Source organism: Acinonyx jubatus, chromosome B2, assembly GCF_027475565.1.
Source record: "Acinonyx jubatus isolate Ajub_Pintada_27869175 chromosome B2, VMU_Ajub_asm_v1.0, whole genome shotgun sequence".
Classification (NCBI taxonomy): domain Eukaryota; kingdom Metazoa; phylum Chordata; class Mammalia; order Carnivora; family Felidae; genus Acinonyx; species Acinonyx jubatus.
This window is the reverse complement of record NC_069385.1, coordinates 28,749,911-28,767,129: the sequence shown is the minus strand read 5'-3', so window position 1 is coordinate 28,767,129 and position 17,219 is coordinate 28,749,911. Positions and strand designations below refer to the sequence as shown.

The following is a 17,219-nucleotide window of genomic DNA, read 5'->3' as shown; positions in this document are numbered from 1 at the left end:
CTTAAAATTATAAAATTCCTGCAAGAAAGTTGAGGAAGCTTCGTGACATCGTTTTTGGTAATGATTTCTTGGATATGGTACCAAAAGGCCACAAAAGCAAAAAGAGACAAATGGGACAACATCAAACTTAAAAACTCCTGTGCATCAAAGGATACATACAATCAACAGAGTAATAAGGTAACCTACAGAAAGAGAAATATTTGCAAATCATATATCTGAAAAGAGATTAATATCCAGAACATGTAATATCCAGAATATGTAAATATCCTACAACTCAACAACAACAACAACAAAAATAAAGATTAAACAAATTAAAGAATAAGAATAAAAGATGAGCAAAGGACTTAAGTAGATATTTCTCCAAAAAAAGATATGTGAATGGTCAACAAGCACATAGAAAGATGCTCAGTATCACTGATTGTTAGGGAAATGCAAATCAAAACCACAGTGAGATAGCACCTCACACCATTATGATTTTCACAAGAAAATAACAAGTGTTGGTGAAGATGTGGAAGAACCGGAACCCGTCTATATTGTTGGGGGAAACGTAAGTTAAATGGGGCATTGCTATGGAAAACAATATGGCAGTAGGGCAAAATATTAGAAATAGAATGACCACAAAATCCAGCAATCCCACTTCTGGGTATATATCCAGAACAACTGGAGGCAGGGTCTTGAAAGAGATCTGTTACCCACATATATAGCTGTGCTATTCATAGTAGTCAAGAGGCAGAAGCAACTCAAATGTCCATCAGCGGATGAATGGATTAGCAAAATGTGGTGTGTATGCGTGTGTTTGTGTATATGCATACATACATACAATGCAGTTTTATTAGCCTTAAGGACAGAAATCCTGTCACATGCTACAACATGGATGGACATTATGCAAAGTGAAATAAACCAGTCACAAAAAGATAAATACTGTATGATTCCATTCGTGTGAGGTATCTACACTAGTCAAATTCAAAGAAACAGAAACTGAAATGGTGGGTTACCAGGGATTGGGAGAGGAGAAAATGGGGAGTTGTTCCTTAGTGGGCATAGTTTCAGTTTTTCAAGATTTAATAAGTTCTGAAAAATATACGTAATATTACTGAAATGTACACTTAGAAACGGTTAAGACAGTAGATTTTGTTATATGTATTTTTTTTTACTGTAATTAAACATTTTTAAAAAGGAAATTAAATTTAAAATTCTTTGTCATTCTCACTAGCCACTTTTCAAGTGCTTCCATGACCAACTGCTGCTGGTTGCTCAAATGAATTCCACAGTGCAGCTCTGGGGCAAAAGTGACTTGTGAGTCACTTTCCGGAAATAGGTATTTGCCTAAACATTTGGTCGTAAAGAGATGAAAAGACAACCAGTAAGTCAAATATAGAAAGAGGAAGGCGTTAAAAAAAATAAAAAATGGGTGAGACAGTAGAGTTTCTGGATCATGTGATGACAAATCCCTCTCATTTAATCTGTTGGCCAAGGGTCAGCTCTCATCCTCCCCTCCTGGTGTATTATGTTGTGTTTTTATCCGCAGCAAGGTATTTTTCCTTTGGTAAGTACTTTTCCCTCTCCAATAAGTACTCAACCTTTGGGGGCCAAGGTGTTCACCCCAACTATTGCTTTTTATCTACAGCTAGGCACTCTGAAGCACCAATGCGCTAAGGATGAAAAACTACCCAGACATCAAGGGTAGTTTCACCTTTAGCTTGTAGGGCTGGAAGTCTGACTCAATCATGAATTAAACACTGATTCCTGAAAGCCTGGGGCTTGAAAGAAAACAGCCCGTAGGCAAAGCCATCGAGCTCTCACAAGCCTCAAATTATCCTCAAACAGCTACACAAAATCCTTTTAAGTGCCCATCAGCTTTATAAATCTGAACTGCTCTGGGAAGTTAAGATTCTAAAAAAATCGTTCAGCCTTTCATTAAACAGGTCACGGTATTACTATGGGAGAGAGGCAACGAGGTCTTCCGGTTGACTGGGGAGCCCTTCAAGACTACAGTACAATCACTGAAGACCACACAACAATGTCCGCTCCTTTCAACGGATACTAAATAGCACAGAGTTTGAGGAAGAAAGATGCATGGAGACATACGAGTTACCTCATTGCATTTATGGCATGAAATTAATTAGAGGTGAACATTAATGTCAGCTCAGCCACCTTGCCAGTAATGCCAAGTACAAATTATATTCTTCACTTGCAAAACAAGAGTCTGTAACACAGCCCAGTGGCCTTTCAAGGGTTAGTTACTTAGCAAATCACTAGTGTCTTCAAAATACTTTTGTCACTATATTTTCAGATCTGGGCCTTGACAGGGAGGGATGAGCTAGGCAGACAAAAATTCTTTATTTTGCTCTTTGGTGAAGCACACTGAGAGTTCAGCCAGCTTCTGGATATGGGGGCTTAATAACACGCAGAGGCAGGGGCCCAGGCCCTTTGACCTCCGTCAAAGGGTTTCTTACTTTCAGGAATGTCAAAGTGTCCTGGCATTGCACTGGTTTGCACGGAGGCACCCGTGTGCTACTTCGGCCACTCGCACAAACTTAGACAAAGAATGGTTTTCATCTTCAAGTTCACGTTTTTAGGGGGAACAAAACTCCCAAGTGGAGAGAAAGCGTGGGGACACCACTGCCCAGGGGTGGGCACCTCCCACTCCGACACCCACACCGCACCTCAGGGTGGTGTCCACTCCGCACAGACATGCCTGGCTGTTCCCAACGGCTACTCACCACTGTGCCATGAACAGTCCTCCTTCGCGCAGAGCCCTCTGGCGGTGTTACCAAGAATTTGGGTCGATCCGTCAGATTTCTAGAGTGTGCAGCTTTGTAGGGCATGGTGTTGATGGGGCTGCAAGATGCTGAACGAGGACAAATGGGGATAACTAGGGTGCAGGTGATTGTTTTACACACAAGAGTGCCAGAGGAGCAGGTGAAGGAAAGCCAAAAGCAGGTTCAGGAAAAGGAGCAGAGCAGAGGTAGAAAGAAAAGTAGGGAGAAGATGTTATTACCTAAAGGTGTCCAGAGCCTTCATATTCAACTTCCTGACAGTCCTATCAGTTTACAGTGTGTCCAAAGAGAAGCCATGTCCAAGTGAAAAATCTAGACTGTATAAGCTATTTGGCTATTTAGACACCGATTAAAGACGCAGATGTAATCTCATATAGAAAGCAATGGCCTTACCTTCCTATGAAATAATGGTTCTGCTAAAATGCTACATTAGTGACAGATAACTTTTACATAAGGACTGTTTACAATTAGATTTTTCCCAATTAGCTTTAAGATGGAACAAAAGGTGGAAAGACAGGAAACAAGCAAGCAGGCAAGCAAGAGACATTCCAGCTATTTCCAGGGTGAAGTTCAACAGCCGGTGGAAAGAATTTTTATAATGTTAAGTGACCAAGTCTTACCAGGAGTTAAGACTGGTCACAAAGATAACTAATAATTCCCAGAAACAAATTTTGTAAATGTGTTGTCTATTTAAAGGGCAAATCAGATGCATAGCTGATGGGTTTTCCCAAAAGCCAAGGCATTTGATGGTGTATAACAAGCAATAGAATTTATGCAGAAGTGGGATGTAATCATTTAAAATGATGAACAGAACATAAACATGTTAGAATTGCCAAAAATAAAGTTGAGTCATGAATAGCTTTTACAGTTTTACTCAGGTTGATAAAGGTTTTGAAAATCACATAGTTTCTGACCATTCACATTCACAGGGACACTGTCATGAATCACATAATTCTGAGGAACAATGGGTTTAAGGAAATTCATAGAACACTACATAGGTATCCAAAGTGTGGGTACGAAGGGTCCAAGGTTCATTTTCAGATCTCACTGAGAAATCCTGTTCTCCAGCAAAAGAGTAAGACAATTAAACATGACTTCTGAGGAGAATACTAGGTGTTTGGATGATGTTATAAAATGACTTTACCCACTTAAAGCCATTGTAGCAAACCTTTAAAAAGACCATTATTTCAGCTATGTATAATAGTATTTATTAACAAATTAAAAACTCAAAAGTTGGGAATTTTGGGATTATAGAGACAAGAAATACTTGTTACTTATCTACAGACAGAAAGTTGATCGGATGGCTTATCTATTCATGTGCTCTGTCATTAAATGATTTGTAGTATCTTCTGGTTATCACTGAATGGTCAAGGCTGGGAATAAACTAGACACTGCATTCTCTTTTCCAGTCCTCTGAAAACAGAACTCTATTTCTTCAGGATAAACTAAAACACTTTGCAACCACCCCCCCTCCCCTGTTGTCCTTAAAAGAATATGTTTATCTTACCTGGGACTGACATAAAGCTTGGCTTCAGACCTTAATGATGAAGGAAGATGCCTTTATTTTGAGAAAGGAGAACCTTGTCTCATTTGGCTTGTTGTGATCACAGGGAAAACTGAACATAACCATTCGGTCAAGTCCCACAAAAAAGCATTTGCATTTCCCAGACAATGAAGAGTTAATTAATGCAAAACTCTTCCAAGCCAATCAAATGCATTTAAAGAATAACATCCTGGCACAGAGCACCTCCGTGAGATTACGGACCAGGAGAGGCACATACTGCCCGGGGGGCACGGCCAGAGGTCATTTACCTCGCTCAAGGATCAAGAAACCCTAGACAACAGCCCTGTTGAGGCCAGGGGTCTGACAGGAAAAAAGCAGCACAGAAATATGATATCATTTTCCTCCAGTGGAAAATAACTTCGGGGGGTATCTATTTTCCAGTGGAAAATAACTTCAGGGGGCATTTCCTGAGATGATCATGGGTATAAGCCAAGCTCATCATGCCTCTCTGTTCATTCTTTATTCTAGCAGTGAGGTAATACTGAGCAAAGGGAGAAAATACCCTCAAATCTATCTAGTGTAGCTTGTACAGAATTCCTCAAATTTAATTGTTCAAGGAACATCGCCTGGCTAAAATAAACACTGTAAATTCTAAGAATATTATGTTTCATGGAATTCATTGTTCCGAACAGCAACCACTGAAAATCCTGAAACCTTTAAATCAATTAATTGTCTTAAAAAAAAAATGTATCTTGCCCTTCCGAAGAGTAAGGGCAATAATATATAGCTGTTATTTTTATTTTCCCAGAGTGCCCTCTGTATCCCAAAGTAGTCTTAATAAACACAAAAATTCTTGTCTGGAGTGTCTACCAGAAAGTCTTCCACAGTATCTCTACTTCCTCTTACTTTTGGTAGCAAGTGTGCATTAATCTTGTTTATTCAAGAGTTTCTAAATGAGCTGTATGAAAAGGTGCAGAGAAAAGATAATGCAGTACAAATGGTTAGAGTGCAGCAGAGAGAATTGAAAAATTAGCAAATAGAAACATGATAACATTTATCGAGCACAAATGTGTAGGTACTACTCTAAATGTTTTATATGTATCAACTCATTTCATCCTGAGCTCTAATAATCACAGGTATTTTCCGTGTATTTTTAAAAAATGGGCATGGTGAAGTCAACCCAGACCTGTCGCCACAAATAAGAGGTAGGAGACTTCCAAATTTCAAGTGTTCTTATTGCCTGTTCTGGGAGTTTGCAATCCCCAAACATTCTAGGGGAAAGGGTGGCTGTCTTCATCTGCCACGTAACCCTGGCTCTGATGTAGGGCATCCTCTCGCCAATGGCAATGGGATATATGATGAACTCAAGGCACAACGGTAAAATGGAAAGAAAGAATAGTTGAGGAGAGCAGGTGGCAAAATGAAAGCGATGGATAAAGTGTTTTTGACAAGAGAAACACAAGCGATGTTTATATACATAATTTCAAATGGGAAAAAAATTTAAAGACAACAGTTTTGGGTCATTAAATATAGGCCGTATCAATTCAACTAACAGGTAACAATGATCTAAGGAATGTGTTAATAAGACCAGCAACTCAACTGAAGGTCTATGCATTGCTTCACACTAAAGTAAATTACAGAAATGTATCAAAATTTGTGGAAAAGGAGAATGGGAAAGTGGCAAAGAACAGCCAGTTAGCAGGTAAAAAGCACCCTGACTGAGTGTAACAATGAAGAAGGAAGGTGGGAAGGGGGGGGGGGGTGGAAAATGAGGAAATGGCATTGGACAACACTGGAGGGGGAGCGAGAGAATTGACACAAGTTAGTGGTGACAGAAACTGCAAAGACAGACACTTTTTCAGCTGTGAGGCAGGCAGTTAGCATGAAGCTACATACAGTGTGGAGATTCCAAAGCATGAGAGCCCTAAACTATTTAGATCCTATGAAACAGGAATGAAAGCAATTTTAAAGGTTCCCCAATTAGCTGGACATACGGAAAAACTTTCATGACTTGCGTAGAAGCATGACACTCATAGGCAGAAAATAAACGATCTTGAAATAAGCTGTACATTTTGCTCCAGAAAAAAATCTCGGATGTGATGTGACAGCTGACAGGAGAGTTCTTTCGCAGAAAACACAGAACACTGTGGTCCAGCTAATTGAACACACACTGCACACAGAGCATTACTCCAGGGCGCCGAGGACGGAGGTTGGATAAGCATGTTTAAGACCCAATCACCAATTAGAATTCTAAGTGGCTCTGGCAGAAGTCACTTATAATCTGTGCACTTGGTTTCCACACGCAGGTGGTAGGAATGTCTACTTGATTTTTGACCGCCTCCTGGCGGGTACTGTGAGAATTAGGGTTGCTATCAGCTCACTGGGGCACCATGGATGGGAAAAAAAAATCATAAAACCACCAAGAATTATTTGTAAAGAGGGTTAATGATCACGAAGAGACTTGCAGAGGCAAAATATTTTTAAAGGGAACTTTATGAAGAGGCTGTGTAATTTCCTAAGTGCCAAAGACAAGGGCTGGTAGACGGGTTATGGAGATCTACCAACTGTGCCCACAGATATTTGGGAAAAACCAAATCGGCTCACTATGAAAGAGATGTTGCCAAAAGCCAAATACGTATCTTTCTTTGCAACGAGATATCGGCTCTCTACTAACTTCTCATTAAACTAATTGGCTTATTCGGGCATGCTTTGCATTTCAAAAACGTAGAGGAGTTATAACTAATTACAATAACCAGTGTTTGGCACATTCTCCATATTTTCAAAGTATGCAACAAATGAGAACACTATAATTAGCCTTCCCCACAACTCTTAGACATTTGAGAGGGTACTAATTCCTAGATTACATAGAAAGACTGGCACAGGGAGGGGAAGTAGCTCGCCCACAGCCACATCATGAAACTCTCGCTTAAATTGACTTGGGCTCTGATTTTATTCCTCAGTCAATATATTAGTATTAAATTATGTCTACTTCTGATCATGTGCTCAGATGCAGGGGCAGAAAGAACGGTGGGAAAGGGATAGGTCTTTCTGGTGATGTCACAGACACACAGAAGCATCTGAAGCCATCTCATCACAAGGAGGGACACCCTTGGTTTGCCTGGCATCTGGGGTCCAGGTAAGATGCTTAGGTGGATGCTAAGGAGGGAACAATACCAGGGCCGCGAAACCAACACCGGCAGACATTTTCAAAGCCACTGCACCCAAGGAGAGAGAAGCAAACACACTAGGAAAGACGGAGACGTGATTATGATGAATGCTGGAGGCTCAGATGTGCTTCCGAAAGAGGACTTGACCTCACCAAGAAAGTTGCACCTCGAACAGTTTTACCTGGGTCTCCAGACAAGGCAGCCGCGCTTTTGCTTCTGGCCAGGAACGCATGTGTGGGCGTCAGCAGTCTGTTAACAACGCTGCTCTCCCATGGGCTGAGCTGCAGGCGGCGAGCTAAACGTCACCACATAAGCAAGATGTTAGAGGAATTCTTTCCAGGGGCAGGAGAGTGCACAAGAACATCATACTTATGGCTTCCACGTGCCAGGCCTTGGAGAGACGAGGCTCTCCAGGGAGGACAGTCGGCAGAGAGACCGGGAGACAGGAACTCTGCCCAAAGGAGGAGCTATTCCATAATGCTGCCTTTCTTCAAGATGTTAGTGTTATGGATGCAGAGTTTGCTAACCACCCTCCTTTAGGAACGAACAAGTAACAAAACAGAAATAGCGTGTCGACCACGGGTTTGGGATGTAGTCGTACCTATCGGCCCTCATCAGGATGGGCAGTGGGCTGAAGGCACACACGTCAACCCAAGGGCTTCCTAAGTACCCTGAACAATCACCTCCAACAGAGGCTTTGGCAGCTAATGAAAGACTGCATTTCTGTATCAATAAAGACAGAAAGGGTCTCCATGGCATTCTGCCAGATGTCATGAACTGCGGCTTCAGCACTTGGGGGACATGAGAGATAATAAAATGAAAGAGGACCCAGGCAAAGTTCTGTGTGGGATTTCCTTTTGACTTTTCCATTCAGCAAGCCAGGTTCTTTCAGGTCCCTGTTTGGCAACAACATAAACATTTTGGCAGAGAATGAGGGTAAACCTGAAGCAAGATAAAATTAAACAGAAAAGCCAAAAGCCAATATAAACTCAATGGTGGAAATTACCAGTGGGTGTGGGAAGGCTCCAGAAAATAAATTTAGAAGAACGCAATGAAATATAGTCTCAAATTGTACTGGGGCTTGGTTGGCAAGACCATTGTCAGGATATACGTGCTAATCATAAATTAACTATTTTGCTTATATTGTTAGCTTTGAGTGGTGGCCCATGAAAATATAGAAGCTACTTTCCAAAAATATCAGGAAAGAAGCTGGCAAAATCCTGCAAATATCACTAAAGTGATCATCTGTCTCTATTTTAGAATACACTCCAAGTCACTTACAAAAATCTTTAAAACTGTCTAAACCTGACAAGGCCACTTCTGTTTGGTACCATAAACAGCAGGTGTACATCCTGTTGTCTCTGGAGTGACTTTTTTTTTTTTTTAATAACCTTTTATATGTTGAATTTTCAAGAAATGGCATCTAAATTCTAGAAAATTAGTTTTAGTTAAACAGAAGTTATCTGATGTTAAATGTTGTTATAAAAAATATCTCCTCCTACTTGAAAGGAATTACCAACCTCCAAAAAGCATCTTAAGTTCCTGACTTTATTTTTAAAAAGAAGCTATTTTGATCAAGGCTATGGGGAATTTAAGAATTAGTGAATTGTTTATTAGATTTTGTTATTAGGAGAGTCTTCATAGTTGAATTGAATCTTATCTGATAAACACAAATAAAAGGATAATATAGATGTTATATGTTGTATACGTACAATTGCACATATAATATAGAAATAGCTACAAAGTAGAACACATAAGGCAATAAGTGCTGTTACATACTATACTACGGCAGTGTGCATGTGGGCATCAGTCACAGACTTTAAAGCAAACTAAAAGTGGAATACATTCACAGAAGAAAACCACTGGGAAAGGTGATGGGGATACATGAAAATCTTCAAAAGAACTGTATTTTCAAGTAGACGAGAAAGGGAAGAGAGGAACGCTTCCTTTCCCTGATAAACTCTGTAGGAGGGCTGGCTTAGAATTGCAGAGATGGTTTATCATTGAAAAGACAGCTCTTTTCTTTCCCCCTGGATGAAGAAGTTCGTTAACTTTATTTCTGTGAGACTTTAAGCATCAACCAAAGAATTTGCCTCAAAGGAAGATTAAAAACCTTCTCTGACTTGTGTTTAAAGCAAATCTGAAGAAATTTGTTCTATAGCTCTGACACCGTGAAAGAAAGCTTTTGCCAGAAGAAACTGTTTCCCCTTCCTCTGCATTCATTACTATGCCCTGAACAAGATAGAGATAGATGTCTTCCATAAGACGACTTTTTAATAAAGGTTAGGACAGGAGTTAGTTTATTGTTTATTGTTTTTTCTTTTTTTTTCACCTAGCAGGGCCTGATTTTAAGATGAAGGAAGAGATATTAATTCTTGTGAAACAACTCTATAGTATTGATCCTACTTAAGCACTTAAAAAGGAGATATTGACAATTCCTATAACAGACCACGTGGACCAGGGGAGGCACATGAACATTAGAGGTATTTGCACTGCCACCTTCTTCCATAAGCAGGAAATCATTGTTCAGTTTCAGACGAGCGTCATGCAAAAATCAGGCAAGTGTTGCCACATCCTGATATTTCATTAGAAGTAGGAAACCTAAATGTTACTTGATATATTCCATTTTTAGGATGATGGCAATGGATTCACCTTAAAGAACAAAACACCCTACTCCAGTCAAACAGAAGATGCCTGTGGGCAGAATTCAGCTTCAGGTCTACCACCATGCCCTGTGATCTAGATTCTAAGGAAAAATGTATGGACTAATTCTAATCAAACAGTAGGCAACTTCATTTCTTGCTTTTTTGAAACTCCCTATTCTTCCTTGAGGGGGGGTGGGGAAACTGGTTAAGTAGGTAGCTTAAGAACATGAAGAAACACATTTTTAATGCAAAAATCTCCAGTGGCAAAAATCCCTCTATTGCAGCAATTAAAAAAGATCTTTGGTAATTAGAGGTTTCCTTTAACTCAGGTCATTTTATCAGTCTATATGACACTATATTCAAGTGTGATAATAAAAATATTTAAAAACAGGTAGGGCACAGGCACAGAGCTAATGGATGCCATGCATTAGCTCTGGAGGACCTGGGGAAGCACCGCTTGAGGAAGTGGATATTTACACCAAATGGTATGGAAATATTTCAGTATTTTTAATAACCAGTGGAGCGTTCCAGCTGAACCCTGATAGCACCAGAACCTCAATTTAATATCAGCCTTAAGCCCTGTGCTATAGGGTTGAGAAAGCTCAGACAATCTAGTAATGGTATATTCCCTTTACCGGATTTGTCTGTAAAAGCTTCTAATTTAATAATTTGATAAGAATGCTTCCTAACTTGATAATAAAGCATAACACCAACTTTTAAAAATAGCAGAAAAGCATATTAACGAAATTACTTAAATTTTAAATTAGAGAAGTTCAAATCCAGAAGAATTTCTATTCTCATTAAAAGGCCTAGGCTCCTCACTGCCCTGAGGATTTGTCTAACTTAAAAAAAAGGAAAAAAAAATTGTTTCGTGGACCATATGGAAGTTCCTGGATGAACTGAATCCTCCTTCCTGGCCAACCTTGACCTTGCCTATTAGACCCAGGAACTGTTTCACAATTCTTCTGACAAGGGGCCAGAGAAGCAGAATCCCCAAATTTAGTGCTTTCCCTCTCATTCTGTTAAGTTCAGCTTAGGATTCAATTTGATGGGCCCCGCGCATGATTCAAGGGGCAGTTTCTTGGCCCTCGCTATGAACTGGCTATTGAACTTTCCCTGATCCTTAACCTCACCTAAAAAAGCACACATACAGTCAGAGTCGATCTAAGGAAGGGCACCACCCATGGGGGTAAGAACAGAGGATGCAGGGGAGCCTGGGTGGCTCAGTCGGTTAAGGGTCCGACTTTGGCTCAGGTCATGATCTCGCGGTTTGTGAGTTCAAGCCCCGTGCGGGGCTCTGTGCTGATGGCTCAGAGCCTGGAGCCTGCTTCGGGTTCTGTGTCTCCCCATCTCTCTGCCCATCCCCCACTCACTCCACTCCCCAAAATAAATAAAATTAGTAAACATTAAAAAAAAAAAAGAATATCCAATCAGGGGCACCTGGGTGGCTCAGTTGGTTAAGTGTCCGACTTTGGCTCAGGTCATGATCTCACAGGTTGTGAGCTCAAGCCCTGCAATCAGGCTCTCTGCTGTCAGAATAGAGCTTGCTTCGGATCCTCTGATCCCCTTTCTCTATGCCCCTCCCCCGCATGTGTGCTTGCTCTCTCTCTCTCAAAAATAAACAAATATTAAAAAAAAATAATTTAAAAAAGCATATCCAATTAGATACTATCACGCAGAATCTATAAAACATCTTGCTAGTTGAAAGATCATTGTCATCCCACAGAAGTGTGGTAGGATGTACTGTTTGGTTTATCGCACATCTACCCCAATTTCAGCTGTGAAACTGTAGGAGGCAGTAAGCAAGGTTTGACATCAAAGCACTGTAAAATCCCAATTGCAGTTTGTCTTAGACATGGGTTGACACATTAAAGTGCTGAGTAAGTGACCAAATCCAAAGAAAAGATGAGTAGACAATTGTAAGAACAGCATTCACATGCTATATTTTATACTAAGGGGATGGGTTTGAAAATAAGGCCTATTTATGAAAGGAGTTTTAGTTCATAATACTTTTCTCTAACATCTAAAAGGCCCCTAATTTGACTACATGTCTAATATCAATGATTTAGTTAATCATCATTTACTAGTAATCATTTAGTTAATAGTTGAGCAAATTAGTTAAAAAAAAAAAAGAGGAATGGTGCAGGTTAAAAGGCAAGAATAGGAAGTTATTCAAACATTTACTGCTTTAAGAGAGTAGTTATTAGTTATAAAATAACAACAGGTATAATATTGTACATTACAATGACACAACTTTTATACAATACAAAATATATGAATACTCATACACACAGAACATGCACACATTGCATTCTTTTTAAAGACTGAACGTTTCCCAGTTTCTTAATAAAACATTCAAAAATAACCACGATTTTGTTACTTTTAAAGAGTATATGTTTTCATATTGCACAACAATTCTTTGGTTTTCTAATTTAAAATCTTAGTTCTGTAAAACCGAAGCTTATCTTAAAAACTTGAGTTTTTCCTTCTATGACATATAAATATGCAAAATAAAACTTTAATTTCATAAATAACTCAAAATTCATGTACTGTAAATCCATGGGATGAATAAAACTCAAAATTCAAATAAAACATTAATTGGAGGGATACGATTATTAAAAGTTTTAGGAAACTTCAATGAGGATATATTCTTGAAGTCAGGCCAAATCCCTTAAGAGCAAAATGAATGGACACCAAAAACCAATCACACACACACAAGAAATGCAGTAAGGTTTTGTTAAATGAGAACTCAAACAGTAAAATGAAATCTACCAACATGAATCATTTAAGAAGATTTTTTAGAAAGTCAAAGCTTGGAATTCCCAAAGTACAGATGAAAAGTCAAAGACAGTATGATTGAAGTAAAGTAAGTGTTCGTAACAAAGATTATTTGCATGTTGGTGGATAAGTGGGTGATTTCTGGAGCTGTAAACTCATTTACTAAAAAGTTGAGAAGCACCGCTTTCATCACTGCTAAATGCAACCATTCAGCCAAGTTCTAACATGAGCAAGGTTCTTGTCGCAAGGGAAATGCTGCTCAGCCGCTTACTGCTTTTTTATTCTGAAGTTTTGTTCTTCCTATTTAAGAAACGTAGGGAAAGCAACTTCAGATGCTGATTTTTAGCTGTAAACATCCAGAAAAAAAAAGAAGCATTAAGTAAATAACAGAACACTTTTTTGTTTTGTTTTGTTTTCCTTTTGACTGTACCTCTATCTGGAGAATTTAGTAAAGTTGCAGATGAAGAGGAGAGCCGCTTGCTAATGACGGGATCGACATGTTTCGAAAGATTCATGGTGGAAACTGACCGCCTGTCTGGATCTAAAACAAATGGAGATAATGCTAATTGACAGCCAGCATGCAGGATTGCAATTTCCTAGTTCACTGATGGAAGGAAAAACTAGGATTGGATGCTTTCAGCTCTATCACTAGATCTTACATAACAGCACAGTTTTCTAAGTGGATGTCTTAAAGGTAACTTAAAGGCCAGAAATAAAATTATTTTTCTCATAGGATAAAATAAACGTTTAGCACACCAGTTTGTCAGCCAGGAAAATTCAGGCATATTGCTATAGCACAACAGACAGATGAGGACCAAAGGCAGGCCAGTGGAGGGGAACTAAACTAATGGAGGCAGACTGGAAAACAAAGAGAGGATTGTGAAAGTGGATGCCCTCATAATTTTCCCAAGTAGGAACAAGGGGGTAGTAAGAGGGCTGGTAAAACAGAATGTAAACACTAGGAAAAAAAGAGGAATACCAGGTTCTATTCATTTGCTGATACCTCTGCTTGTAGAGTTACTTTACCTAGGGTGTTAATGTTCATTACAGAAAAACAGATTAAAAAGAAAGAAAGGGGCGCCTGGGTGGTTCAGTCAGTTAAGCACCTGACTCTTGATTGCGGCTCAGGTCATGATCTCATGGTTCATGTGATCGAGCCCCACATTGGGCTCTGTGCTGACACTGTGGAGCCTGTTTGGGATTCTCTCTCTCCCTCTCTCTCTGCCCTTCCCCCACTCTCTCTCTCTCTCTCTGACAAAATAAATAAACTTTAAAAAGAAAAAGAAATACTCTGGGTATGGAAAGGATGGCTGCTATAGCATTTCTTTTTAAAAAGTCTATGAATAACCACACCTCTATGCCCGTTACACAGAGTCTAGTGCAGTTTACAAACATAGAATCAGTCCACAAACTTGCCCAACAAAACTGACAGCAATATATAAAGAAAATTAGCATTCTTTCTCTTTAACTTTATTAGTGATACTGTTCATCCTTCAGGTCAGTAATTTTAGAGTAATTCTTAAAGGTCAAGTCAGAAGAGAATAATAGCCATATAAAATAGGCTGTTGTCTGTTGGACAACAGTTTGTTGTCTGTTGTTTGTTGTCTGCGGAACCAAATTATAACCATGCTCATTAGAATAAATCACATTCCCTGAATAAAAGTGCACAGAACAAAAGTCTAAAATGTCATTGTATTTATTTATGAGGGCAAGTAGGTGTTCTGACCTGTGATAGCCAAAGGTAAAAAAGGTGTTGCCATATTTTGTTTTATTTTTCTATTGTTAGCTTCTTCTAAAACTAAAAACAAACAAAAATATTCTTTAGGTAGATGCCTTTAACACCCAGTTCTCACGGGTCTAACACTGGTAGTCAGAACTTTACAGTAAACTTCTCTCCACAGAATAATCATTTTGGCCATTGTTTATAATGTACGGATAAACAAGGCTTCCCCCAACATCAGACATTCCTATCTCTACCGGGACACATTGGTATGGTTGAAGCAACTTCATTATAAAACAAACAAACCCAAACATTGTTTCTGTGACGTAAATTTACACTTAACTGATAGGCTCTTAGGGCAGTCCTGAAGATTTAGGATAAAATATCAAAAGGAACATCTAAATGATAAAATGTAAGATCCAGGGGTATAAGGAACGATCAAAGTCATTTCTAGGTGGATCAAGCAATTCATTTTCTGATATTGTTTTATGTGTTAAGCTTTAGTTGAGGGACAGTGTGCCTAATTGGAGGCCTGGCCTGCATGGTTAAAATTATGGAGGTGTCACATGTATTGATTGTATTGATTGTAATACAATAATATGGAGGTGTCCATATTATTATTAAATTATAAAATTTAATAATTTGTATTAAAATTATGGAGGTGTCACATGTGTTGATTGTATTACTTAATCTAATGAGAATTATATTACTTAATACAATAAAAATTTCTAATCGTTTCTTTTTCTCCCTGAACAAAATACAAATTCACGAAAGGATTTATTAAGAGTCAGTTTTGGGGTGCCTGGGTGGCTTAGTCGGTTAATCATCTGACTCGATTTCGGCTCAGGTCAGGATCTCATGGTTTGTGAGTTTGAGCCCCACGCTGGGCTCTGTGCTGATGGCATGGAGCCTGCTTGGGATGCCCTCTCTTCTTTCTCTCTCTGCCCCTCTCCACTTGTGCTGTCTCTGTCTCTCTTAAAATAAATAAATAAATAAATAAATAAATAAATAAATACATACATACATACATAAATACATAAATAAATACTTAAAAAAAAAAAGAATCAGTTAAAAAAAATTTACAAACCAGTCGATGTGTGAGCAGTAAGGCAACACACTGATTTAATATGGATTAAAATTAATTTCTAGGATCTGGTTTTTGATCAGCAAACACTGACTGAGTGCCCATCCTGAGTGAGGCATTGTTGTATATGAGTAAGAGCAGGTCACTGCTCTTAACATCACAGCAGATCATTCTGACCTTTGAGAGTTTTGGCAAATTCCAGTTATTTTCAAACTTCTGTTTAGCACAGCAGCAATTTTCTCTGATTCACAGCCCTTATAAAAATGGATTTTATGCAAGAGCTAACAAATACAACATTAGTTTCTCTTGCTCTGGGTGGCAGAAATGAAGGTCATATATTAAACTCTGACTGTGGAAGCAAGGATTAAAGGCAAGTGACTGTATTTCCCCCTAAAAATATTTGAAGATCTGTAACAGAGTGTACTTCTGCTGGACACAAGTAAAACATGAAGCCAAGTAAAGGAAAAATAAGGTCATAAAAATATATACTATGACAGCTTTTCTGTATGGAACGTTTACGTAAAACTGCCCTTAGGATAAAATATCACACATGAATGATCCTTATGATTACAGATTTGACACATGCCCACCCTGTACCACTGGGTCATTAAGAGCCAAGGAAAAAAAAGTGCTTTTAAGTATGGTTTAATGCCACAGGAAAGCCGTGATAATTTGCTTTCAGAATTTTTAAAACAAAGAGGTTCTAGAAGATACACTGAATGTTAGCAATAAAAGAAGAGAGTAAGCAAAAATCCATTGTTATTTAGGTTAAAGCTAATAGTGGAAACAGCAGTACTGACAGGGGTGTGGGGTGGGGGGCACACCAACTGGATGTACTTCGATTCCAGGTAATCCATTAACTAAAAAACACTTTTTAAAGATTTTATCCAAAACGGTCACTTAAAGAGAAAGTAAACACATCACATGTAATGACATTATTTCAACACCTTCAAGTCACCTGAGTTCTACCATCATCACACTTAAGAAACACTGTGCCATGCCCAGATCTAGGTCTATGCAATGGGGTATTAGGCATGCATTATGACTAAGGTGGTGACGGCTCAGCTAGCGATGAACTGGCCCTGGGTCAGAGGTGCTAGCTACAGGTCAGGCAACCGGCAACCACGGGGATGTCTGTACCAGATTTTCTAGTACCACCAAGAGTTGTGAAGTGGTGGTCCAGGCCTGCTAAATCGAGAAAGGTGAATGATGATGCAACAAAACCACCTGGGGACAGAATGTAAGACAATGATTTTTCAAAGTAAAAAAAAAAAAAAAAAAAAAAAAAGTTATTAGACTCACACAGATGGAAAAAAACTGACGCACTATATAAAATTCAAGGTTCATTGAATTTACAGTACAAAAATAAAGCCTTTCACTACGTCCAAATTTCAGTATGATTTTATGTCTATTCAAGAACAAGGGAATAATAGCTGAGGCATTCACTGGTTCTGGTTTCAGAACCTGCACTTTCTCCCGCGGAGCATTAAAACTGCACACACTCTAAGGTCTGAATACACAAGTTCATAGTATCGATTTTG

At 39.0% G+C, this 17,219-nt stretch overlaps 1 protein-coding gene across 9 annotated transcripts in view; it reads right to left on the bottom strand.

Moving 5' to 3' along the window:
* MAP7 (microtubule associated protein 7) overlaps positions 1-17,219 on the bottom strand; it is a 177,464-nt gene that overhangs the window by 23,197 nt on the left and 137,048 nt on the right. For 4 of the 9 annotated variants that reach the window (XM_053222204.1, XM_027056800.2, XM_053222203.1 and 1 more), the window contains exons 6-8: positions 13,305-13,415; positions 7,633-7,746; positions 2,724-2,875 (exon numbers count right to left, since the gene is read on the bottom strand). In XM_053222204.1, the coding sequence (XP_053078179.1) occupies positions 2,724-2,875; positions 7,633-7,746; positions 13,305-13,415 (377 nt within the window). Of the gene's footprint in view, positions 1-2,723; positions 2,876-7,632; positions 7,747-13,304; positions 13,416-16,818; positions 16,906-17,219 lie in introns of all 9 variants that reach the window. The other 5 variants (XM_027056804.2, XM_027056801.2, XM_027056795.2 and 2 more) reach the window with 4 other exon arrangements.